At 35.5% G+C, this 26781-nt stretch overlaps 1 protein-coding gene across 9 annotated transcripts in view; it reads left to right on the forward strand.

The window, feature by feature from the left end:
• Nucleotides 1-26781, forward strand: part of LOC149409872 (uncharacterized) — a 188642-nt gene that overhangs the window by 107691 nt on the left and 54170 nt on the right. For 6 of the 9 annotated variants that reach the window (XM_089649242.1, XM_089649243.1, XM_089649241.1 and 3 more), the window contains 6 exons: nucleotides 1330-1552; nucleotides 4403-4542; nucleotides 8802-8918; nucleotides 18065-18242; nucleotides 20610-20730; nucleotides 24908-25298. In XM_089649242.1, the coding sequence (XP_089505368.1) occupies nucleotides 1330-1552; nucleotides 4403-4542; nucleotides 8802-8918; nucleotides 18065-18242; nucleotides 20610-20730; nucleotides 24908-25298 (1170 nt within the window). The remainder of the gene's footprint in view (nucleotides 1-1329; nucleotides 1553-4402; nucleotides 4543-8801; nucleotides 8919-18064; nucleotides 18243-20609; nucleotides 20731-24907; nucleotides 25299-26781) is intronic. The other 3 variants (XM_089649249.1, XM_089649246.1, XM_089649248.1) reach the window with 3 other exon arrangements.

Raw genomic sequence — 26781 nt, forward strand, 5'->3', positions numbered from 1 at the left:
TCTAATATAAAGTCAAATTAATTCACATGTTTTACGTGCCAACTTTTCATTCCCGACTCCTGGTCATAAGTCATGCGCTCTGACCTTGCCTGCATACAAGGTTCAGTGCAGGAATCCGGTGGTGCATTGCCCCTGCAGTTCATTGCCTTTGCGCTATAACCGGAACGAATACACAATAAATTGCGCAATTCTCTACAAGTGCACTCGTGCACTATGCACAAGTGCCCCAGTACAGATATGTAGTATGAATGAATGTGGAATATAAAGCTAATGGTAGGGGGATTCTAGGGAGATTGCGCCGGTTATTATTAATTTAGTTTTACAGAAAGACAAACATTCCTGGATTACGAATAACCTACATTTACTATCGAGGAATTATTCCTTAGGAAAGGAATAAATGATCTAGTGCATTAAAAACAAGTTTCGTGGTTTTTATATTTACTTTGCATATATTAAGGCTCCGTTGTTAAAATAAGAAGATGATGGTTCGGACGGGAGATGTGAAAATATAAATGTTAGAACAATTAACTGGTTTGATGTCTTCGCAGCTTGAGCATGTTGTTGGATTACAATTGATATTTTGAAAGTTTTGATTAAGATTAATTTTAGAAGCTAACTTTAATTTGAAGTTAGACGGTTTCGTTTTAGCCACTCTAATCAATAGCGATACATTTGTTAGCATTATTTATTATTTATTATTATTATTATTATTATTATTATTATTATTGGTTATATCTTTCCATGTCAGTATCGTCGGAAAAAGAGAAAATTTACTTTACTTATTTTACTAGAAATACCATAATATATAATATAATATTTTATATACCATATATTTTATACATGGTAATATTTTACTAGAAAGAGTAGAGCCCCTTATACAGTTCCTTGTGGGACACCATGTTAAACAAGATCGAAATTGCTCAAGCATTCTACAATTTTTGTGCATTGTTCGCGACTTATGTAGCTTTAAATAAATAAAGCTGTAGAAGTGGGAGCAGTATATGGGAGTGTTTGCCTTTCATACAAATCTAAAATTTTATTCCGATATTGATGAAATTTTGTCCACCGTCAACATAATTTCGAAAAACTCTATATTAATCCCGGGCAATGCCATGATTTTAGTTAGTTTGAAGATAAAATAATATAAAAAAACATTTTATTTACAATATAAAGAATATTTGCGTTTTTTTAATAATGCATGTTGTCTTCATAATTTTCATGGAAAATACAACGAAGGTACAATTTTATAGACTATGACGCAGGACAAAGATTCATACCTAAATGACTGTGTCACCATGAGTTTTAATTTGAGTACTCGTTTGTCCGCAGCTGCACTCCGAATACCGTAGCACCTACCGATGGCACGAGTACCGCGGGGCGCGCGCGCAGGCTGGCGTGCCGCCCTCGGGCCCCGTCAACATCATCACCAACGGGGTCGAAGATCCCGCGCCCGCACCCGTGGTGCGCCGGGCCCCACTGCCCTCACAGGCCACCGCCAACGGACCCAGAGGTGAGAGGACCAACGTCACTTCCTTGTGGCATACCTACTCAGGTACTAGCTGAGGCTATTTCATTACTTATGGTTGTTGTCTTCGTCCGTTGTTCTTCGTGTTGTATTCGTGTTCGTGCATCCATCCAAGGTAACTTCCGCGTTCGCCAGTAGAACGATTCACACGGATCATACCATAAGTTAGCCGAACCTTACTGTGTTCTCACAAAGCTAAATAAAATACTTGTGGAATCAGAGGGCATCCTTGTAGCATATCTGAATCGGTACAGCTGAGACTATTTCATTACTTATTTATGGCTGTTGTTTTCGTCAGTTGTTCTTGGTAATATATTCGTGTGGTTATTAATTGTTTTTATAACAGATACACCTTAGCATTTTTACAGGTATATAGGCCGTCATCGTGGGATACCTGTTTGGTATTAGTTGAAGTACTTTCATATGGTTATTAATTGTTTTTATAAAAAATAATACTTAACATTCGTGGTGATATCAGAGGGCATCCTTGTGGCAAACTGAATCGGTAGCTGAAGCTCTGTTATTTTTGTTGGCTGTTGTCTTAGTCTGTAGTTCTTGGTATTGCATTCGTGTGTCAATTGATTGTTTTTTTTTTTATAGCAGATAAACCTTAAAATTCTTGATGGTATCAGTGGGTATACTTGTGGCGTACCTGAATTGGAATTAGCTGAAGTTCCTTCAAACATTCTTGATGGCATCAGAGGGCAACCTTATGGCATATCTGAACGACTTGGCTGGATCTATTCAATTACTTGTCGCTGTTGTCTTCCTCCACTAGGGTTTTTGTTGTTTTCTTTATTGTAATATCCATAGTTTGTATTTGTTCGTGTATCCATAGCGTAAATCACTTTCAGTTAATGATCAACTTGTCTTTTGTGAACTTTAACCACGATATAATTGGTCAATGTTAGAATAACTCCGACCAAGTAAAGATTAATATCACGGCAGTGCAGTTTTAAGGGATTGGCTTACGCTGCCCTTTCTACCCAGTATTCTTGCTATATCTAAACGAGCATCATGGAATCGGCAACATCCCTGTATCTGTTTCCCATCTTCATTACATCGCTAAATCTCCAGCAGGACTTTTTCATGAAGTCAATTCACCTCTACGTCAGTCTGTCTCTGGGGTACTCGCTTGGTCATTATTGTTAGTGTCCCGTCATCTGGTATTTTATCTATGTCCAGCCCTATTACGTATTTCTGTAACTTATTTTTCTACGCTTCTTCTATTGTCCTTGTCTTTTTTAACGTTTTGCATTTTTCAACCAAAAACAGAGGATTCGATCGTACTTCACTGAAGCTTTCCTGTTCCAGAATAACCCAAGCGTGGGTTCTTATGGTATTTCAAACCTTGGTCCGTTTAAATTCGTATGGTTTGTGTGTATTTTATGATAATACACTTGCGTGATTGAAGGAATCTCATTCATACTAAGGAATTTATATATTCGTCCAGTGGTCTAAGTATGCATCCCTGTGGTACACCGACCATTTCGATTGTAAAAATCTTGTATTAGTTGTATTTTATTTCAGTTATCTTGATATTTTGTCAACGGATTTGGCATAGGCGTCTCCATTGGGTAAAGTCTTGTTATTTTGTAGTTGTGATTCATATTTGAGTGCAAGTATTTACAGCGAGGAGACCAATGTTACAAACCTGTGGCATTCTAATTCAGGTTTAAACTAATAATATTCATATGCTGTTTACTACAATTCAACAGCAAACATTGGACGTACTCTCGACCTTTATTATTTATAAATCTTTCATCTCACAAAACAGTAGGTACTGATTTTCGTTACGTTATTAGACTTTTTTGGTACTGTACTTCGATACTATTCTTTGATGCTTCTAACTTACTAATCTCATCTAAATTGATAAAAAATGACATTATATTTTACGTCAAACCACCTCTAGACATTAAAAATGGTATCTTTATCATTAACCACAATGCCTGTAATATATAACTATATCACAACCTAATTTTTTAAAGTGTCAACTCATATAATTAGTTAAACCTGTAGAATCTCCACTATCTTGCTTTGTATTTTCATTACCATATTATTATTTCATGCTTTTATTGATGTAAATACCATATTCACTACAGAAAATCAAATTGGTCGTGGATATTCAGACGTAAGTATTGGATTGGTGCATAAGTTTGTAGTGTTAACTTTTTTTTAGAAGAAAAGGGATCCAGTAATATTTACGATTGAGTTCTAACCAGGTAGTCCTGGTAAATTTTTCTTCTCATTTTTTGAATTTGAAGAAATCATCAAGCCAATCAAGAGCAATACATTCTATAAAAGGAGACTATTCGTAAATATTTGAATATTTAAAAATGCAATAATACTGAAGGTGCAAAAAAGAATCGCGTAATTATTTTGGATTCAAGTAAGTTTACTTTATTCAAAAGTTTTACGGTATTGAAAACTCTGAAATACAACAATTTTTAACAACTTATGTCGCTGAAATATGTCCGACAGAATCTTTCTTGATTACGTTGTAGTGTGCCACAGTGGTCAACACTGGGTCCTCTTCTATTTATATTGTACATCAGTGATATGGAACCATTAATTTCTTAACTTGCACTAAATCGTCACAGCTGAGAATCAAAACATCTCAAACTTATGCATCGATCCAAATTGCTACAGTTTTTGTGTGCCACGGGGGTCAGAATCGGGTCCTCTTCTATTTATATTGTACACCAGCGATCTGGAACAACTTATTTCTTCACTTAGACTAAATCGTCACAGCTAAATGTTTTGAACTTGTGCATCTACCCAATTTGTTGCATTCTCTTTGGCTATTCTGGCTTTGTTCATCTACGCTTAGTTCCTCCACCTAGGCTAGATCTATAGCGTGCATTTCATTTGTTGCAGCGCCAAGCATCGAGCCCGCGATGCCCCGCAGGAAGAAGTACCCCGGACTGGCCTACAAGACCAACGAGATCTTCGATGGACCGGCGGCTGGACTGCCCTCTGGCGGGAGGGAAGGATCTTCCACCCTGGACAGAGCTAGGGTAAACTGTTCCTCAATGAACTTCTGTTACTTGTGCATACAACTTTTATTTATTTTTCAAGTCCTTTTGTCAGATTTGTTTTAATAAATCTATAAACATCAAAATGTAATAAGGGCGGGTCTAAGAGAGACGGGGTTTTAGCGTTTGTATAATATTATAATATTATACGTCTGATTCCAATGCTTGCAAATAATTTTTCACTGTCCCACCACAAAGTTATCACTAATTATTTCCTAAATGAACACAATCATGTTGATGTAAACTCATTAAAGTATCTTTTCAACTTTTAAGAACACGGATCATATTCACTTGTTTTCTATTATTTGCTAATAACCATAGGAAATCGTAAGCAATACAGAGGACTGTTTCTCAGTGACTTTTCGCAAGGACATCGATGTCAGAAGTGTATACATATGCCATATGCACCAATACAAATAATCCTAAGCAGGTACATTATGTATGTGTTGTTTGGGTCAACTCTAATTGTGCAACCTATACGCACCAGAAATTGTTAATTTATCCACTTTCTTAATTGTCCTGAAAGACTTTAACTTTCCACAATATCAACAATACCTTATTCTACCAGTATTTTAATGGAAGATGCCCTGGGAAACCAGCACCATAGATCCCTTCGGCACAAGTCCATAGGCAGAAAACACGCCAAACATCTGCATTCTTTAGTATAATAGTAGATATTGTAAATAATATATTACCCTTATCCCGCAGTGAAATATTATGAGAGCATTGTTGTGTTTATAAGTAAGGAACAGATAAAAACCCGCTGTCGCGGTTTAAAATCTTCGACGGTTCTTTTTGAAAATAACAGAGGGCACCACTTCCGTTTACAAAAATCCTAAACCGTACAGTCATTAACATAGTAATAGTGTCAGATATATGGTATACGAGTATAAAGGCATATCGTACCAAGTATAGTAATAATATTCTAAATTAATAATAATCGTCGTTAAAGAGATTACTTGGGGCAGATCCAATGGTCTGCGATATAATCTATCGTATTTTATACATTTAAGTCGTTTTATTTTCAATTGATAAAATAAATATTCATTAGGATTCTATTTACTAAATATTTTCACGAAAACCGCATTGTACGCGTATAATTACAACTTTTTAAATTTTAAAATAGTCAATTTCAGAGTTACGTACCACTGAAAGCCTCATAATTTGACGGAAGATCGCGGGTTCAAATCCCGGCGTGCACATGTAAATTTTATTTGATGAATTTGTGTTATTTAACACATTACTCATTTAAAATTTGCGGCACGTTCCAGAGCGGAAGATAATAAGTGTAAGACCACAATTCAGAATTTATGCGTTGCTTGAGATGGCTTTAGCCGTGCTCGATGACCAGATCTGAATAGCCTTTTACTCCAATCCTTATATCCTTCCCCATTATAACATACCCCAATTGGTGATGCCATAGTCTCTTTGGCTGCAAACGGTTGGGACTACTGTGCGGTATTTACAAAAAAATAATAATTTTAAAAAAACTTCTCGAACATCCTATGCTTTTTTTCGGATTCGGTAGCTCCGCCAAATATAGATTTGCAGTGAAAAATTCTGAAAATATTTGATTCCGAAATGTGTAAACATACAGCGTATATTCGAGACAAATTGTCACAACGTGGCTGAAATGTCTTCATCGCGACAACAAACTCTTTTTATGCAAAATGCCCAAGTTTTAATAATGTTTTCCAATGAGATTTTGAAGCACGATATTTGCAACATTATTCAAGTAAAAAATTATGTTAACCAACTGTTTTTTTTTTGTTAGGACACTCCTCATAACCGACGAGGCTGTTTTTATTGACGTGATTTTGTGGATGGGATGTCCGCATAAAAGAATTCAACGAGACAGGAATAACTTCAATATTTAAAACGTCTCAAACTTATGTGTCGATCCAAACTGCTACAGTTTAGGTGTACCACAGGGTTCAGTATCGGGTCCCCTTCTATTATCATTGAAGAAGTAGATAATACCAATAAATCTAAACGAATCATTAAGCAGAAAAAGACACAGAAAATAAAAAGGTTGCAACTGGAATCGAACCCCGGATCTATGTCTTAGCGGGACAATCGCTCGGCCATTAGACCTGATTTTTTAAAGTCATTTATGTTTTTTTTTTTTTTTTTATATTTACTCCACACAGGAGGCCCTGAAGAAAATAATTTCCCTCAGGGCCTATGTCATCTTTGGGGATGCTGTGTGGAGGGTCTTTTTGTGGAGAGGAAGGAGTGAACATGGGTCTTGAAGAGTCCCATGTTGTAGGAGGGAGGAAACACAGAGGCCGGCAGTTCGTTCCACAGCCGAGCTGTTGAACTTAAGAACGAATCGTAGAAGCGACCCGTTCTCATGTGACAAGTGTCAACTGTGTACAAATGTTGGGCGCGCGTTTGGCGTGTATCCCGACTACGCACCGGTGCCGAAGGGATCAATGACGCTAGTTCCTCAGAGCATCTTCCATTGTAATACCGATAGAACAAGGACAGCATACCTACCTGACGCCTGTGCTCTAAAGATTGCAGTCCGTTTGTTAAGATTGGGGAATCTATCAAACGGACCGCCCGTTTCTGCACAGAGTCAAGGGTTTTTTTCAGGTATTTTGGGGCTCCAGACCAGAGATGGCTGCCAAATTCGACAGTAGGGCGCACTTGCGATTTGTACAGGGTGAGCAGTTGTGTACTATTAAAGTATCTGCGGGCCCTGTACAGTACGCCCAGCTTCTGAGAGGCCAACTTTACTCTGGCTTCGATGGAGCCCCCGTACCTGAGCTGGTCACTATGTAGATAGAATTACCAATATTATCCTCAACTAAATTAAATATTAATAATTATTTTTTGGTAAACTAATGTTTTACGACAAGATTGTTTACGCATAGCACAAAGGGAAACAATTATTTTTATAAGCAATAATTATTAGCCTGAAACACTCATCTACATTGAAAAATCTCCTGATAAAAGATGAATGACGCCAACGGGACTTGAACCTCGAAAGGACACGGGTTCAAGTCCCGTTGGCGTCATGTATCTTTTCTCAGGAGATTTTTCAATGTAGATGAGTGTTTCAGGCTAATAATTATTGCTTATAAAAATTAAATATTCATTCCAGACATGTCGAAAAAGCCAATAGGTGTCGCATGTAATAAAAATTGGATTAGTTTATTCGACAGAAACTCTTTAGTTTACAAATAAATTCCGGTAGATCTTTGTAATCATACACAGATAGCATCCAAAACATTTGTTAATTAGTCGAGGGTAGTATTCATTTTGTACACAAAGAAAAATGAGCTAAGAAAAAATTAATTAAAAATTTTAATTTAAAAAAAATCGAAAGGTAAAAATCATAAGGTTGTTAAGAATCTCTTCAAATTATTCGGTTAAAAGGTCCTTAACGAATGAATAAATCGATGGATTTCCTGATAAACTTTTAGTATAATACAAATGTATCATCATAATTTCGGAACACGTGTTCATAAAAATCCTAATATTTTCGCATTTCGTCACTATACATAATATATTACCAATTCACGCTTTCAACCACTCGGTCAGTTTGACCTGATTTTTTACGTCATTTATGTCGATCTCTTTATTAAACACGGGTTTGCAGGCCATTTCCTGATAAGCTTTTAGTAAATTCCTAATGTATCGGAACACGTATTCATGCACTTGCATTTTTGCAGGTGCATGAAATGGCCTGCAAACCCGTGTTTAATAAAGACATCGACATAAATGACGTAAAAAATCAGGTCAAAATGGCCGAGTGGTTAAAAGCGTTGTCCCGGTAAAACGGAGATTCTGGATTCGATTCCATGTTGCGACCATTACCTTTTTTTATTTTCTGTGTCATGTTCTGTTTCATTTTTCTTTTAGATTTATTAGTATTATATTCTCCTTCAATGATACGATATATTTATTTTTACGAAACGGACTTTCATAGCTCTGTACGAGACGTGTCCATTTTTTTCCGTCCTTCGAAGATGGATCGACAAATGGGCACCGATTAAAGATAGGACAGTCGGATGACCAAGCCTTCTGACATGTTTCTTTCGGCTTGGACGGGCGAAATCGGATTATGCGCAAACCCCGTGAAGACGTTCGCTTATTCGCTTATACGATACCGAAACATATTATTTACTTTGAGAAGTTGTTCTTTGTGATTATATTTTTTTGTTGAGATTCTTTCAGGTGCTATTTTTTTATTTGTTGTCGTGTTTTGTTTGAGTGGCTTTTGGCATTTTCAGTCTATGGAGCGCACAAAGTTCTTGGCTAATAGCCGGGACCGCCGCAGCAAGTCCGAGGGGCCCCGAAACGCGCAGGCGAACGGACCCCGAAATTGGACCGATACCGTCGAGGAAAAGGTAAACGTCTTAATACTTAGTTACCTTAGCAGTCACCCACCAAACTTCATCTATCAGTTCATACGAAGACGCTCTAGGTGCCTTCTTGAGTGCCAGTAAAACTTAATAAACATTTCATGGGAAGACACTCTAGGTGCCTTCTTGGGTACTTAAAGCTTATCAAATAGTTCTTCGGAAGTCACTCTAGGTGTCTTCTTGGGTACTAGAAAAGCTTATCAAACATTTCATGGGAAGTCACTCTAGGTGCCTTCTTGAGTGCCAGTAAAACTTAATAAACATTTCATAGGGAGTCATTCTAGTTGCCTTCTTGGGTGCCAGTAAATTTGAAATATTTCATAGCAAGACGCTCTAGGTGCCTTCTTGAGTAAAGGTAAAGCACATCAAACGGTTAATTGAAAGACGCTTTAGGTGCCTTCTTGGGTAGGTACCTGAAAAGCCTATCAAACAGTTCTCTGGAAGACACTCCAGGTGCCTTCTTGGATGCCAGTAAAGCTCATCAAATAATAGTTCATCGGAGGACACGCTATCTGCCTTCTTGGATTCTAGTTAGTAAAACTTATGAAATAGTTCATTCGAAGGTGCTTCTAAGTGCCTTCTTATTCAACGATAAAGCTCATCTAAAAGTTCATTGGGAGACGATATATGTGCCTTTTTGGGTGCCAGAAAGCTCATTAAATAATTTATTAGAACACGCTTTGGGTGCCTTATTGGGTTGGTACACGAACTTTACTGATGTACAACCCATCAAATAGTTCATTCGAAGACGTTTTAGGTTCCTTCTTGAGGTTAGTCATCGAATTCGGTTTCGTTCCTCTGAAAGTCTTCCATCATTACACAAACATCATTTCCCCACCGTAATGATGGTAGCAGGAGAAATTAAGATATTGTCAGGTTATTAAAATAACCTGCGAATGTTTTTCATTCTTTTAAATAAAGATAAAAACATGAATATGAATAATTTTGGATGCCAAGAGACACAGCAATAGATTTAACTTTACTATAAGGCCCTTCGTACACAGAGACACTTACAAGCTACGTCACTGTGACGAAACCACAAGTAACCAACCGCTAAGCTACTCTTCAAAGCTGATTTCCGTAGATTGCGCTACCCGAATTATACCGAACTTGCAGTCGTGGAATTAATACGATGTCGAGTGACGAAGTAAACAATATTGTTCTTCTTTACAAGCATAAAAAACGATATAAAAGAAGAATTTGTGTTCACCCATTCTCCGCTAAATTCTTTGTTACATATTCCGGTAAATTATAGCTATATGAACATGGATATTATCAGACCTCCAGAACAAATTTAACATTCAAATCATTTCCCGAAGTTATTTCTGTCAAACGAGTAGAAGACGTGGATGCAACTCGCGTAGCGTGCACTGATGTCAAACCCGTGGACGACGCGTCGCGGCGCATACTTAGGAGTGGCGTATAAGCAAAACTCGAGTCGCTTGTAGGTATCTCCGTGTACGAATGGCCTAAGACTCTGGTAAATATACACAGTTCATGTTGCGTGATATATTATATAGTTCTATCTAACTTTCTAATATAATGTTTGTAAGAAATAACGAAATAAAGCATTGATTTATTCATGGTGTTGTCCAATTTCATAGGAAATTTAACATTTCCAGCAGGCCCAGTGACAATTCAATTCCAGAAAGGCACTTCATATGCATTATGGTTGTACCTACCCACTGAAGAAATAATTCGATAAAAGTTGGTACTGGGCGTGTCCGTGTGTCAGAAGAAAGGTCATTTTTCCTTTCTTCCGTTGAAATTGATCAAACGTTTAAAAAAAATTTAATTCTTTTAAAAACAAATAATAAATATAATTAACTAGTCGAAAGGTTTTCGTTCTACGTCTACCTGAAGACCATCATTAATTGTTCTACTGGTATTTCAATGGAAGACACTCCAAGGAACTAGCGTCATTAATCCCTTCGGAGGTGCATAGTTAGGAAACACGCCAAACGCGCACCCAAAATTTGTACACGGTTGACATTTGTCACATGAGAAAGGGTCGTTTTTACGACATATTCTTGAGTTTAACAGCTGGCTGTGAAATTATTTGCGAGCTCCTATGTTTCTTTCCTACAACAGTTTTAATACTTCATTTCCTCAAATAGACCCTCCACACAGCATCCCCAAAGATGTGACAGACATATTTTGTAAGTTTAAAAAACATATAAATTGAAACGTTGCTAGAAATGGCTTTAGCCGTGTTTGGTGATCGGATTTGAATAGCCAGGTACTTCTCAACCTTCTTCTTGCTCATCTCCTTCCCCTCCCAACTCAGACAATATACCCTATAAGCTTTTGGGATTTTTGTACCCGAGACCTCTACATTATTAAAAACGTCCTTGAGGTGATTTTCTCACGAAAACGGTGCTCTAGAATTATTACTTGCCACTAAAATTATGAAAGCATTCCCAGCAGTTTGTTTCCTATCCTGCCAAATGATCCGCCATTATTAGAAGCTGTGAGAGGCACTCTAACATAACGACATATAAGTTGTTTGGGAAATCGCTACAATAATCGCTGTCATTTGTTAGAGATGGAAGGCTAAGAGATTATTCTTACTATCGACCTTTTCAGATTTCAGACGTAAACCAATACTGGTGATAACAAAACTATTAATTTCGTTGTGTGAAAAATTGTACAAGTAATTATTTTTAGCTTTTTATCCCTTTAGGACATTTGTTCGTCTAAATACTTAACTAAAATTAATGATAACAAAAAATGAGATATTTTATTAGACAAATCTCTAAATAGTAATATAAAATAAAGTCGAAATAAGATCGCTATTTAGATCTTAATTAACAAGTAGCTATGATGATGGACACTGCAATGCTGTCCGAAACGTTAGCTAAAGAAGGAGTTAGCGCAACACGGCATAACACCCCAAAAACAAATAACAAAAATACTTTTGGCCGTGAAAATCTTATTCTCATTTTCAGAGGTTTTTTTCACAATTTTAAAATAAAATAGAGAAAAAAAACCTCTCGGAAGATGTCTTAAGTAGCATTTAAAGAATCACTGTGATTTTTTTTCATAACTATAAAATATTAAATAACAGAACTAGATGTGTTTTTAAATAGTTTTTGGAGCTTTGCGATTTTTTTGTCTATCGAAGGAATTTCAAATAAAAATTTACAGATTAATATTTATTATCAAAAACAACATACTTTTTAAGAGCTTAAAACTTTACAGATTGGCTGTTTTAGTAGATAATTTGGACATTTCATCAAATTTATCGATTTTCATGTTCTGTCAAGGTTCAATTTCTGTTAATATTTCAGTTTTTTGAAACAACTGGCCAATAATGATATAATAACTAAACTTGTATAGAACCTTCACAGAGCTTGAAATTCAACTTCGAAATTGATGAATTGTAAAAATTCTCTGAAACATCCCATCCTTACGACGGGTTGTTTAAAAGAATTTGAACAATTTTTCAAATTTCGAAGTTGAATTTCAAGTTCTGTGAAAGCTCTTTTCGGGTTCTGTTATTATTTAAGTTCTGTCAAGTAACTAGCCTATAACGATATAATAACAAATCTTGAATAGGACTTTCACGGAACCCGAAATTGAGCGTTGAAATTTTAAGAATTATTCAAATTCTATGAAAAACCCATCGTTAGTGTTCAAGGGAAATATGTTAAGTCCGTAGAAATTTTGAATTCATAGGCTTAAAATCTACGCAGCATAGTAGGAAGTAGTGTTGTCCTTTCAAAAACTGTAATATATTATTCACTGGCAATGGTTGCCGGTAGCTAAATCCAATCCACTCCAGGATGCTGTAAATAAGATCGTTATTTTCTAATCACCTCACTTGTAGTTACGATAAATATCTTTCTACTGTCGAATAAGAAATAATTGATGATATCTACCTGAATGCAGGGCCGGACCTACTACATGTTGAGCTAAGTCCATAGAGATATTACTAGTAATTCAGTAAACAATAGATAGCCCGGTAAGTTTTTAGATTCTCACGGCCAAAAGCATTTTTATTGTTTGTTTTTGGGGTGTTATGCCGAAGATCTTCGGATCTACCGGATCTGCCCTGATGATGGACACTGCAACGCTGTCCGAAACGTCGGCTAAAGAAGGAGTTAGCGCAACACGGCATAACACCCCAAAAACAAACAATAAAAATAGATAGCCCGTTCAAAAATATTTCTATATTTCTTTTGTTTGATAAATCAAAAACCAAAATTTGGGCTTATCATCAAGATTTGTAAGTAGGTACTTAAATACACTTAGTACCTTCAATTATAAATATATTTTATGTAATTTTTTTCAAATTAGGAATTATACCATTTATCCAAAGAAATGGCACGACTGTAAAGCTATTTTTTTTCAAACTTTCTTTAGAATTTTGCATAAATAATCTTTACTGGAATCACCATCTTGAAATGTAAACGGAACGTACAAACAAATTTACAGACAGACGAAATGCAAAACGGTCGAATAAATATCGCCTTTGGCTCGAATTGACACTATCTGTATTTATAGGTTGCGTAATTAGATTTGTGCGAAGCAACGCATATACACAATTGTTTGTATTTGTGCATATATTGTGTGTACACTTCCGAGAGTGATTTCCTTGCTAAACGTCACTGAGAAACTGCCTTTTATCTTGCTTATGTCTACTTAAGGTTTTTATCAAAAATGGGGCAACAAGAATGCGTACACTGTTCGAAAAGTTTTCCAAATGCGTTTTTTGTTTGACAAATAAATAACTTTATTGTATTTCAAGGAATTTTCTTTTATTTTTTAAGTCGACTAACAGCGCCACGATAATCAACAAACTTACAAGTTATATGTAAAAAACTGATCAATTAACCTAGTTTTTGTTTGTTATTTGTTTTTGAGGTGTTATGCCGTGTTGCGCTAACTCCTTCTTTAGCCAACGTTTCGGACAGCATTACAGTGTCCAACATTACAAAGAAGGAGTTAGCGCAACACGGCATAACACCCCAAAAACAAATAACAAAAATACTTTTGGCCGTGAAAATCTTAAATCATATTAGTTTTTGTTTCATGGGTAATTTTGATGAGTTATCCGGTAACTACGATTAACGCATTTGTCACATGCTGAATGCAAGCAATTCATCTGTGAGTAGGTACTACTTTCGTTTCTACTTTGGCTATTATACGATTACATACACTTTAAATTACCGCTTAGTTCAGAAAAAATCTAAAATTAATTTTTAAAAATACACAACAATATTTTTTTACAATTTTGCGCCTTTACGATTAGCGCCCTTGTTTTGCGTTCCACGCCCGCACCTTTGCCAGTCCGGCACTGGTTTAGGCTGTAGAATCTGAGAAGCCTTATTTAAGCTGTAATAAGCCAGGGGTGGATCCCAATCCGAGTCAAGAATATCATATTCTGACGTTTGGGGGAGCCCAATCGCCTTTGCCCAGCTTATCTGTAAATTATCGATGAGCTTACGAACAAACCAGAATGTAATACCAATGAAAGATGGCCGAAAACCTCAAATACAATCGCAATCAATATTTATAGGTTATAGTTTACGTCTGGAAAACAATTATCTTCCATTATCTGTATTGTTATGTTCAAATCAATCTATATTGATATAAATCGTCTTTAAAACAATTATCTTCCATTATCTGTATTGTTATGTTCAAATCAATCTATATACAATTATCTTCCATTATTCTGTATTGTTATGTCCAAATCAATCTATATTGATATAAAAACGTCTGGAAAACAATTATCTTCCATTATCTGTATTGTTATGTTCAAATCAATCTATATTGATATAAAAACGTCTGGAAAACAATTATCTTCCATTATCTGTATTGTTATGTTCAAATCAATCTATATTGATATAAAAACGTCTGGAAAACAATTATCTTCCATTATCTGTATTGTTATGTTCAAATCAATCAATATTGATATAAAAACGTCTGGAAAATAATTATCTTCTTTTATCTGTATTGTTATGTTCAAATCAATCTATATTGATATAAATCGTCTGTAAAACAATTATCTTCCATTATCTGTATTGTTATGTTAAAATCAATCTATATACAATTATCTTCCATTATTCTGTATTTTTATGTTCAAATCAATCTATATTGATATAAAAACGTCTGGAAAACAATTATATTCCATTATCTGTATTGTTATGTTCAAATCAATCTATATTGATATAAAAAACGTCTGGAAAATAATTATCTTCTTTTATCTGTATTGTTATGTTCAAATCAATCTATATTGATATAAAAACGTCTGGAAAACAATTATTTTCCATTATCTGTATTGTTATGTTCAAATCAATCTATATTGATATAAATCGTCTGTAAAACAATTATCTTCCATTATCTGTATTGTTATGTTAAAATCAATCTATATACAATTATCTTCCATTATTCTGTATTGTTATGTTCAAATCAATCTATATTGATATAAAAACGTCTGGAAAACAATTATATTCCATTATCTGTATTGTTATGTTCAAATCAATCTATATTGATATAAAAAACGTCTGGAAAATAATTATCTTCTTTTATCTGTATTGTTATGTTCAAATCAATCTATATTGATATAAAAACGTCTGGAAAACAATTATCTTCCATTATCTGTATTGTTGTGTTCAAATCAATCTATATTGATATAAAAACGTCTGGAAAACAATTATCTTCCATTATCTGTATTGTTGTGTTCAAATCAATCTATATTGATATAAAAACGTCTGGAAAACAATTATCTTCCATTATCTGTATTGTTGTGTTCAAATCAATCTATATTGATATAAAAACGTCTGGAAAACAATTATCTTCCATTATCTGTATTGTTGTGTTCAAATCAATCTATATTGATATAAAAACGTCTGGAAAACAATTATCTTCCATTATCTGTATTGTTGTGTTCAAATCAATCTATATTGATATAAAAACGTCTGGAAAACAATTATCTTCCATTATCTGTATTGTTGTGTTCAAATCAATCTATATTGATATAAAAACGTCTGGAAAACAATTATCTTCCATTATCTGTATTGTTGTGTTCAAATCAATCTATATTGATATAAAAACGTCTGGAAAACAATTATCTTCCATTATCTGTATTGTTATGTTCAAATCAATCTATATTGATATAAAAACGTCTGGAAAACAATTATCTTCCATTATCTGTATTGTTGTGTTCAAATCAATCTATATTGATATAAAAACGTCTGGAAAACAATTATCTTCCATTATCTGTATTGTTGTGTTCAAATCAATCTATATTGATATAAAAACGTCTGGAAAACAATTATCTTCCATTATCTGTATTGTTGTGTTCAAATCAATCTATATTGATATAAAAACGTCTGGAAAACAATTATCTTCCATTATCTGTATTGTTGTGTTCAAATCAATCTATATTGATATAAAAACGTCTGGAAAACAATTATCTTCCATTATCTGTATTGTTGTGTTCAAATCAATCTATATTGATATAAAAACGTCTGGAAAACAATTATCTTCCATTATCTGTATTGTTGTGTTCAAATCAATCTATATTGATATAAAAACGTCTGGAAAACAATTATCTTCCATTATCTGTATTGTTGTGTTCAAATCAATCTATATTGATATAAAAACGTCTGGAAAACAATTATCTTCCATTATCTGTATTGTTGTGTTCAAATCAATCTATATTGATATAAAAACGTCTGGAAAACAATTATCTTCCATTATCTGTATTGTTGTGTTCAAATCAATCTATATTGATATAAAAACGTCTGGAAAACAATTATCTTCCATTATCTGTATTGTTGTGTTCAAATCAATCTATATTGATATAAAAACGTCTCAAAATATGGAAACTAGTAGCACAAGCGGGGAACTGGTGAATCTATTAATATTTTTAGTAGTGTATATTTTTTTATTTCATTTGTTTTTTAGTAAATATAGTCCAAAGTCATATTTTTTAAGGTTAAATTTGAAAAAAAAGTGACTAGAGGTTTTATATGAGCTGTTTGACTTAAAACATCTAAATGCTCAGATTGAAAATACAAAGTTTTTTTGGGCTGTGATGTGATGTAAATTTACCTGTTTCCTGCTTGTGCTACAATTTTCTGGACACCGTGTATAGGTAGGTACCTGCACACATTCAGCTTGAAATCTTTCTTGCATAGTGAATTCATTATTTTATCTAACAATTTTATTTATCAAGTGTTTGTATCCTGCTGTTGCAGAGAATAAAGAAGAAAACTAGAAGTGTCCATATAAATTTGATTTTTTTTATATTAGCTCTACACAGGAGACCTAAGGAAAATTATTTTCCTGAGATGTCATCTTTAGGGGATGCTGTGTTGAGGGTCTTTTTTATGGAAAGTAAGGAGGGGAAGTTCTGGGAAGGAATAAAATATGAGGGGTGGGCAGGAATCTGGGAGTCAGTGCGTCCAGAAGTGACAGACGTGTGAATCCTTCCCTGGAGAGGTCAACAAGTCTCTCGATCCGGCCCGCCGTGCAGCAGGTGGGCAAAAGCATCCGCTGCCAAGACCCGGACAAACCTCACCCCACGAACCCACTTGGGGTGATCTATACCAGAGGTTTTTGCTATCCAATAAATGGTTCCCGGGGAGGCGGTACCCATTTCCGCCTCACAAATTGAAAATTTGAATGAATACAAATGTGCCACTGACTTGGTACCTTTTGGTTCTAGACCACTTTGCATGCGGTCTGTCTCTCCTACACTTGAAACTGCATATAGCTATTCCATTTGAATTTTGTATGCATAGTGAAACACAGTTTTGTATTGAAATAATAACTAATGCAATGACAATTTAACACACTTTTAAAAAGTGATGAAAAAACTGGTCTATAAACCTAACAGACGTAACCTATTTAATCTAGCTTTTATTTCATCACTTTTCATGACTTTATATCACTTTTTAAAAGTATTTTGAATTGTCATTTTGTCGATTTATCCGGTCACTGAAAATATTAGCCTAAATTGGGCTTATATTTGGATCACGAAACACGACAAAAAGGCACTTCTTGTGTTATTCTTCACTCTACGAATTCTTGTTTTCGATGGAAATTTGAAATGACCATTACTATAGTTAGTATACAATATACAAAATGATAATATTGTGTATATTATGTGTTGTTCCCAGGCCATTTCGCCGTCCATCGAACGCATGAGCGGCGGAAGCGAGTATCGCAACCAGTACGCCTGGCCCCGCGCGGGCGACACGAGTGCCGGTGCCGGCTACGTGGATGGAGCACCACGCAAGAGTGCCTCAATGGGAGCTCTAAAGGCAGCGCAGCAGGCAAGGAGGCGACCAAACGAAGGTAGTTAACTCTAAATTCAGGGCCTTCCAATAAGAGGTGTTATTTTGAACAGCCCGCTATTTCGGTAGATGTTACTTTTAAAGCTGTCATTTTTTGACATTTGACAAGTAGAAACTACACCATTAATAAAAATGGAACGATACACGCTTCAACAATGCATTGAAATTATTAAAATTCACTTGAGTGAATCAAATGCAAATCATCTTGAGTGATGAGGCCCATTTCTACCTCGGTGGCTTCGTCAGCAAGCAAAATTGTCACATCTGGGGCTCGGAAAACCCAAGAATTATTGTTAAAAAGCCTCTTTATCCTCAACGTGTGACTGTTTGGTGCGATTTATGGTCCGGCAGAGTCATTGGGCCTTACTTTTTCGAAAATGAGGCTGGAGCAACAGTTACGGTGAACGGATTGCGCTATCGAGAGATGATTAGTGATTTTTATGGTCGGAATTGGATGGTATTAATTTGGACAATGTTTACATTCAACAAGACGGCACTACGTGCCACACAAGCAACGAAACCATTGATCTTTTACGATTGAATATCAAAATAACACCTCTTATTGGAAAACCCTGCAGTATAAAACAGAGTCGCTATCCGCATCTGTCTGTGTGCTTAGTTCTTATACGAAACGGATTTGGATAGGGTTTTCACTATCATTTAGAAAATTTCTTTTGAAAGATTTGCATATATAATAAATGCCTATTATATTTATAGAAAGTAGAGAAAAGTCGATGTTTTGTAAACAAGTCGAAAAAAACACCCTTTCGGGCGATTACAACTCTAACGCTGTCAAGATCTTGTAAGATACATTAAAATAATGTGCTACGGAATTGTTTATCTTAAAAAGGCCTAATAAAAAGTCAGGAATAGTATATGACTATCTTCTAAGAATAAGCCCAAACAACGCCGGGTACAAGTCTTGGATAAATAAATCATTTTTAATTTTAATGTGCAACATCTATTGATTTTTCTACAAGTTTAGGATGAATATTTTTTTTAGTTGAATATAAAACTTCAAATTTTAATATTTAATCATTGAAGACAATATTAACAACTCTCAAACAAAAGAAGTGTAGTGGCAGCGGCAGCTACTGGAAGGTTCGGGAACGTGGATACATGCTACGCGCATCGCATTAGAACCTACTGGTAAAACATAAAATGTTCGGAGCATCTACCTACTCGCGGTTTGATGGTTTGTTCTCTAAGGCATTTGCGCCTATATAAGCTGCTACGTTAAGGTATCTAGTTCAGTCTGTCAATAATTAGCAGCTACAAGTGAGTACCAAGTACCTACGAGCACTCACCACTAAGGCTACTCGACACCCGACCTTAAATGAGAGGTTATGATTAATCATCGACTCCGCGGGATTACACCAGCGCCTTGGCCTTGTGAAATCTTCCCTGGCCTGCGCCCCCCACGCACCTAAGCCCTGCGACATCTTCGCTAGTCTGCGCTTTGGTCCTTCGACATCTTTGCCAACCTGCATAGCTCATCCGCGCTCGCATCATCTGCTGACCAGGTCAGCCCTACCTTCGGCTCTCTTACTTCACACTAGAATACCACCAAGATTAAAAGTCATCCCTAGTGCTGAACATAGAGCTGAACAAATCCGGTCTCCACCAAAGCGGTGTCGATCCACCAACTTCGTCGCCTCGACCACTACATCACCATCATCTCCGCTTACATCTGGTGTCGACCTGGGGGATTCGCCGCTGACTACATCCACCGACGAGGTGCCGATCTTCGGGCCGGGGAATTCGCCGTCGACTATATCCACCAACTGTGCGAGCATCGGTCCGGAGTCTTTTCTCGCTTCAACTCTGACTCAATAAACGCTATGACCTCACAACCTCTTTCATTTGTCTCCTTACCACACCCCCAAAGATGTGATACAGAGAAGACAGAATAAGATTCAGTCGCATCTAGGAAATGAACTGTATCATTATTCGACTGAGAGCTACTATCTGGGATGACGCAAGTGAATATGGTCGAATTAGCTTATTGGTCAGGCAAGGAAGAGGTCCTCAGTTCAACTCCTTGGCAGAATCTTTTTCTGCCTTTTCTTTTTGACGTCTTTAGTTTAAGAGTCATTAATATTGCCTTCAATGATTAAGTTATTCCACTATAAAAAAATCATTTGATAAGAATGTTTTATACAATTTTCCAGTTGAAGCAGGATTGTGAGGTTGTGTTTGTATAACTCTGCCTTGAAATGTCTCCATTTAACAAAATCAATCACTGTTGATTAATGGTTAGGAAAGCAATTAATTAATTTTGGGATTATCCTTGCGTGAGGCACGGCCATCTCGAACCATCTCTAAATGCCGACGACCGACTGAACTTAAATCTCATGGGTATTTGTAGGTATTTGTATAGGTGCCCCTCCAGAGATGGAGCCACTGATGAACCATACGGATGACGATGACGACCGCAAGAAATACATCGAAGACTTCCTCCGGGAAGGAGAGGCGCCCCCTACCAACAGGTTCGTCAACTAACCCTCTTTTTTACTAGACAATTTATTATTACATTAAATAATTATATCACTAATATTGTAACATACCCACCAACACTGTAGATTTGATCGCTTACTGGCTTTTGGTGTCTGTCTTATCAGTTCTGTCACTTCCTATTATAGTCGCTTATGTCATAATCTAATAAATTTGATATATTGTGTGTTCACGTATTAACCTCCAGGAGTCGGAACGCTGCATTTGCAGTGTCAAAAATTATGTCCACGGTACGAAGAACTGCAATTGCAGTTTCTGCTTTGTACTGAATGAAGCTTTTTAGATGAATGTGCTTTTTTAACGAAATGAAATCCTGGTACTACTGTATGTACTGCAAATAGGGTGGTGGTAGAACATATATCTATCTTCTTCTATCTATCTATATAAATATATACAAAATAATAATAAGTGTTTTATTATCTTTTTTTTTGTGTAACAAATAGATATAATGATATCCTCACATGGTGTCCCATTGTGGTAACACTATCTTATGGGGGACTTACGAGAGACCAGAATAACTTAACATGACTTTAGTAAAAAATCTTTAGTTTTAGAGGTAATTGCACTTTCATGAATTTCGTGAAAGTCGACATCTTGGATCAGTTTGTCGAATGCCATAGCAATAAAATTACGTATTTTAAAATTCTGATTTAACCATGCAACCCTAATAGAATTGATCACATTCCTAAATATTAACTTACAGTTAACGCTTTTGTAAAATAAAAGTATTTTTGCCCGATTTATGAGCAATTTTTTTTTACCAGCCATCTTCGACTCTTCGTAAGTTGGCAAGTTCTTTTTTAAAAAATGTTCGTTTAGTTCAGTTTTTTAAATAACATTTTCTGTTATACTTTAGAAAAAAAATTGCGATATTCCACACAGCCTTCTCAAAGATAACCTGATGGAAATTATTTGCCTCCTGTGTGGAGTTAATGTATAAAAAACGATTTAATTTCTAAGATTTCTTGTGAACAAAATTTTTGATTTGTAATCTTTTAAATTCTTTTTGAAATAAAATACACTAAAAGTTTAGGCAAAAATTTCGAAAATGCCATCTCCAGCTTTCATGTGACATTTTAGTAATTTAACATCTATGGACTTGCATAGAACTTGATTGCAATGTCTGCGAGAATGCAATGAAAGCCGGGAAAATTTATTACTTATTACGGTGAAAAGAAGATTGACAAAGGCTTGGTAATTCCCCATTCTCTAAGAAGTCGTAAGTTATTGCCTAGGTTCTACACTTATTAACATAGTATAAAACATATAATGATTTTCTTGAAGTACCTCTAGTCTATTTCTAGTATAATTTTTAGATTTCAGTGAATTATCATCAATTATCATAGTTTGGAAGATTTTATGAAAAATTGGTAGAATCTCCCAGTTGGCATTGGTGGCAAAGCCACGAGTTCGAACTGATCGATTTTGGTTTTGAATATGAATTAAATTTTATGATAAAAAATCGTTTATGATACCTCCTTGATATCTCTAATCTCTAAATAGTATAAAATAAAGTCGTTATCCGCATCCGTCTGTTTGTACACTTAGTTGTTCTAAACTACGCAACGGATTTTGATACGGTTTTCACCATCTTTTAGAGAATTTATTTCGAAAGGTAGAAAGAAAACAGAGAAAAGTCGAGTAACGCCGGGTAGACGTCAGCTATTTATTTTGCTAATTTAATTGATGTATTGAGTGGACCGAATAGAAATTCAAATTGAGTGCTGTAGTTTTCCTACAATTCGGTTAACATACTATAAGGTTTTCCGATAAGAGGTGTTATTTCGATATTCAATCATAAAAGATCAATGGTTTCGTTGCTCGTGTGGCACGTAGCGCCTTCTTGTTGAAAGTAAACGTTGTCCAGATCAATACCATCCAATTCCAGACATAAAAAAATATTAATCATCTCTCGATAGTGCAATCCATTCACCGTAACTGTTGCTCCAGCCTCATTTTCAAAAAAGTAAAGTCCAATGACTCCGCCGGACCATAAACCGCACCAAACAGTCACACGTTGAGAAAAGAGAGGCTTTTCAACAATAACTCTTGGGTTTTCCGAGCCCTAGAAGCGACAATTTTGCTTGTTGACGAAGCCACCGAGGTGGAAATGGGCCTCATCACTCAAGATGATTTGCATTTGATTCACTCAAGTGAATTTTAGCATGTATCATTCCATTTTTATTAATGGCGTAGTTTCTACTTGTCAAATGTTAAAAAATGACAGATTCAAAAGTAACATCTACCGAAATAGCGGGCTATTCAAAATAACACCTCTTATTGGAAAACCCGGTATATAAGGTTAATAGATTCTTACATACCGTACCCGACAGATATCGACCACCGGCTAGAACTTTAGGTCAGCCTACTAAATGCCAGCCCCCTCGCAAAATCCCTTTCTTTTTAACGCTGCGAGAAATGGATGGTGCAAAGTGAGGAAAACGCTAAATAATATTTTTGTATAAAATTTTAAAATTATAAAGTTGTTTCTGATTGAATTTTGAAGGTAAGTGGTTTTGAATAATCATCTCATTTAATCAGCACCTCAATACTGTATCATTATCTATTCAGATCGAACACTAATTATATCAAAAGTAATCACTTTGAAGCCGCATGACTGGCTAACTTTCAGAAAACAAAATCGTAGATTATATTAATAAATTATCTTTCTGCTTCTTATTGCTGGGATTTGGCATTCAATGCATGGTATCCTTGAAGAGCGCTCATTTCCTTTCTAGAACCATTAAACGAAACTCGTTTATTCAAAGTAACACTATCCAACAAATCACATTTAAATCCTTAAACTTTCAGCTGCGTTTTTCACGAAAGGAAATGAAGGCGTGTTTCAAATCATTTGTACATAAATATCATAATTTCTGTTTTATCCACTGCTCTCTGGTCTTGAAATGAAAAAAAAGCATAACTCGAGAGAAAAGTCTAAGTTTCTTTTTGGTGGCTGTCGACAGAACAGCAAAAGAAAATCGAATCGCAATATAAAAAAAAATTGCCATGATCCAAAGAACGAAAAAATATAATAGTCCAGTTTAGTGCTCTAGTCCCATGAATGATAGTTTTGATTCATTTTATCGGTGTTTTTGTATCCGCACTTGTGTACAGTCGTTTATTTCAAATTTTCATTATTTTATTTATTTAAGTCTAGAAACTAATATATTTCATTATTTCAATATTTCATCAATCTTTTATTTATTCCATAGTTGTAAGTTTTGTCTTGTGGTAACCAAAGTCACTCTTCAATCCAACACAATTCTCTCAATGTTGCTACCGAACAATAACACAAAAACGTTCATCTTCTGAATCTACAAGCAATTGGCTGAGTGCTTGGCTTTCCCAAAAAAAGCATGGGTTTTCTATAATATTTACTTGGGAATGACCGACCAATTTCAAATTTGAATGAAATTTAATAATCCCACTTAATTATAACCATTTCCAATGTATTATGTAAATTAATCTGTCTATTGAATAATTATTGTAATTTTCCCAAAGCAGAATGTTTAAGCATTTTTTAATATTTAAATTTGCAATACTGCTTCTCTTTCAATAATTGAAATCAATAATTTCTAAATTCTTTTGAATCTTTCGTCTTACAACCATTTATATCATATTCTAATTTTAATATTATATGTATTATGTATGTACCTATATTATTATTTTTATTTTTGTTAAGCTAACCTTCAAATACGAACAGATAACCTACAAACTATTATTTTTCTTTGTGACAAGCTAGATACAAACAAATTTATTTTCTTTCCGTTAAATTCTTCGCCGTAACCCCCCAACATTTTGAAAATATATCCGAGAGGCATACAATACAATAAAATGAAGTCATTATCGAAGTTTGCAAAAAGGAAACTAATTGTATTCAAAACAAAGAGAAGCAAATTAAAAAAAAAAGTATTCAAAAGATAAGCCAAGATATGATAAACATCGTCAATGACAATCGAACAGAAATAGAGCAAGAATAAGATGAAAAGTAAACAATTTAAATATAGTCTTATAATTTGACGATTGATTGACATAAGTCGAATAAATTGACGATAGACCTAAGTCACAGTAAAACGCCTAATTAGGTATTAAGGATAGATTGATTGATTGAACAGAAAGCTAACGCGGCAATGGTGTGCAATGTTCCAGAAAGACCACATTCCGTAGTGCCATCGCGTCAATCAGGCGCGGAGTCAGCGGCGACCCGCAGCCCTGGGAACCCGCTAAGTCCTCCAAAGGCTACAACAAAAGCGAATACAAAAAGAAATTTAGACCTTTCTCGCATTACGTGTACGAGGCCAGTAAAGGCACGTTTACCAAACGCAGGGCCGCCAAGGGGGCGGACCAGGGGACTGACCAGGGGGCTGACAAGGGGGCCCACGAGCCCGAGGGCGCGCTGGTGGCCGCCGGAGCCACCACTACGAGAGACAGGGGCGACAACGCTCTGCAGGCGGCCGGGCTACAGTCGCTGGGCATGAAGAACGCCGACTCATGGTACCGCGAGGTGCTGGACCTGCGCAAGCGTGCCGGCGAATACAAGGTAATTACCACACTACCATCTCCAACAAGTCTTCAACAAGTGTTCACTGTTCCACCAACCTTCATATCATCCCTGCTCGACGCTCTCGATGAGACACCTTGCTTCTTTCTTTACCCTATTTATTTCTTTCCTCTGTCTTTCAAAAAAGAAAAACGCGAGGAACTGTGAGCGATTTTAGCGCGTTTTCTTTAACTCTTGGGTTAAGGCTCCCGCGTGTGGTCTCAACGAGAGTGTAGAGCAGGTATACAATCCAAAAACACTCGGTATTTTCTTGGCGAGTGTAGAATTCTTAGATAACTTGGAGACCTCCTGAACATTGCTCTAGAAATCCAGAGTAAAGTTGTTGTTGAGTTAAAAGTTGGAAAGATAGAATATATATAATACTTATGTTGGGTGGGATTCTATCCCCTATGCCTACCCATTTGATAAAATAACATGATGGACGATGGTTCGTTCGTTATTTCTACTATGTCAATGAGTTATTCAATGGAGCCTTACTTGAGGTATTTTTAATGGTTTACTCATTAGCATTTGTCAGGAGATTTCAGGTAATTCACGCAGCATCACGAAAAACTGGTTTCTTAATAATCTTTACCTTGAAAATAAAATCAATGTTCCCATTTTAATTGTGCCTTACAATGCTTTTTGTGCCCTACGATTACTTTTGTTCCAATAATCTAAAATTGAATGTACAAAACTTTTACTTCTCCCACCCAAAAAACCGGAGTTCTCATAAACCTAAAAAATCAGCTTTGTGCCCTGAGAACACTTTTGTTTCCGTAGACCGAAATTTGATACCTACATAATATTATAAATTTTTGAAAAGGCAATGTCTTTACCGAGAGGTCAAAACACCCAGAGGAGTGATTCCGGTTGTACATAAAGATAAGGATTTGTCCTTAACCTTGAAATGAACAATTTTTTTTTCAATCATCCGAGAGAATTGGATTCGCAGTTAATGTAAAAGTCATAAATAATTTTAATTTTGTGGACAATTTCTTATGCTTAAGTTAACCGCAATCTTACCCTTCCGTTAAAGTCGTTAATTTTAAGGTTACGGACAATTCCTTATACTGTTGTAAAACCGGAATCTTCCCTTTGAATCGCAGTTGGCGAAAAAGTCGTTAATTTTAAGGTCAAGGACAATTCCTTATCCTTAAGTAAAACTAGAATCGTCTCCCATGTCCTCTTTTCTCTATGATTACAATTTCAACGATTAGATTGGGGTGAATTCAAATTTTGTAGGATTATTTGTTTCTTTATTTAAAATCATTCTCAGCAAAGCAGTCTCACAAAAAACAATATTTGTAGTCAATGACTTTTAGAATTTTTGAAATAATGGCATACAGACCTCCGGGCCAAAAAGGCCTATTTCTCTTTCATCATGATTTTAAATAATGGTTGTTATATAATATTATTGTTGGCTGCAATATGGGGAAAATTAATCTTTACGTGGGATTTGTTTCGGTTTTTTTTTATTGTT

The sequence above is a fragment of the Hesperophylax consimilis genome, chromosome 29, assembly GCF_061612785.1.
Source record: "Hesperophylax consimilis isolate HC1 chromosome 29, BYU_Hcon_1.0, whole genome shotgun sequence".
Lineage (NCBI taxonomy): Eukaryota > Metazoa > Arthropoda > Insecta > Trichoptera > Limnephilidae > Hesperophylax > Hesperophylax consimilis.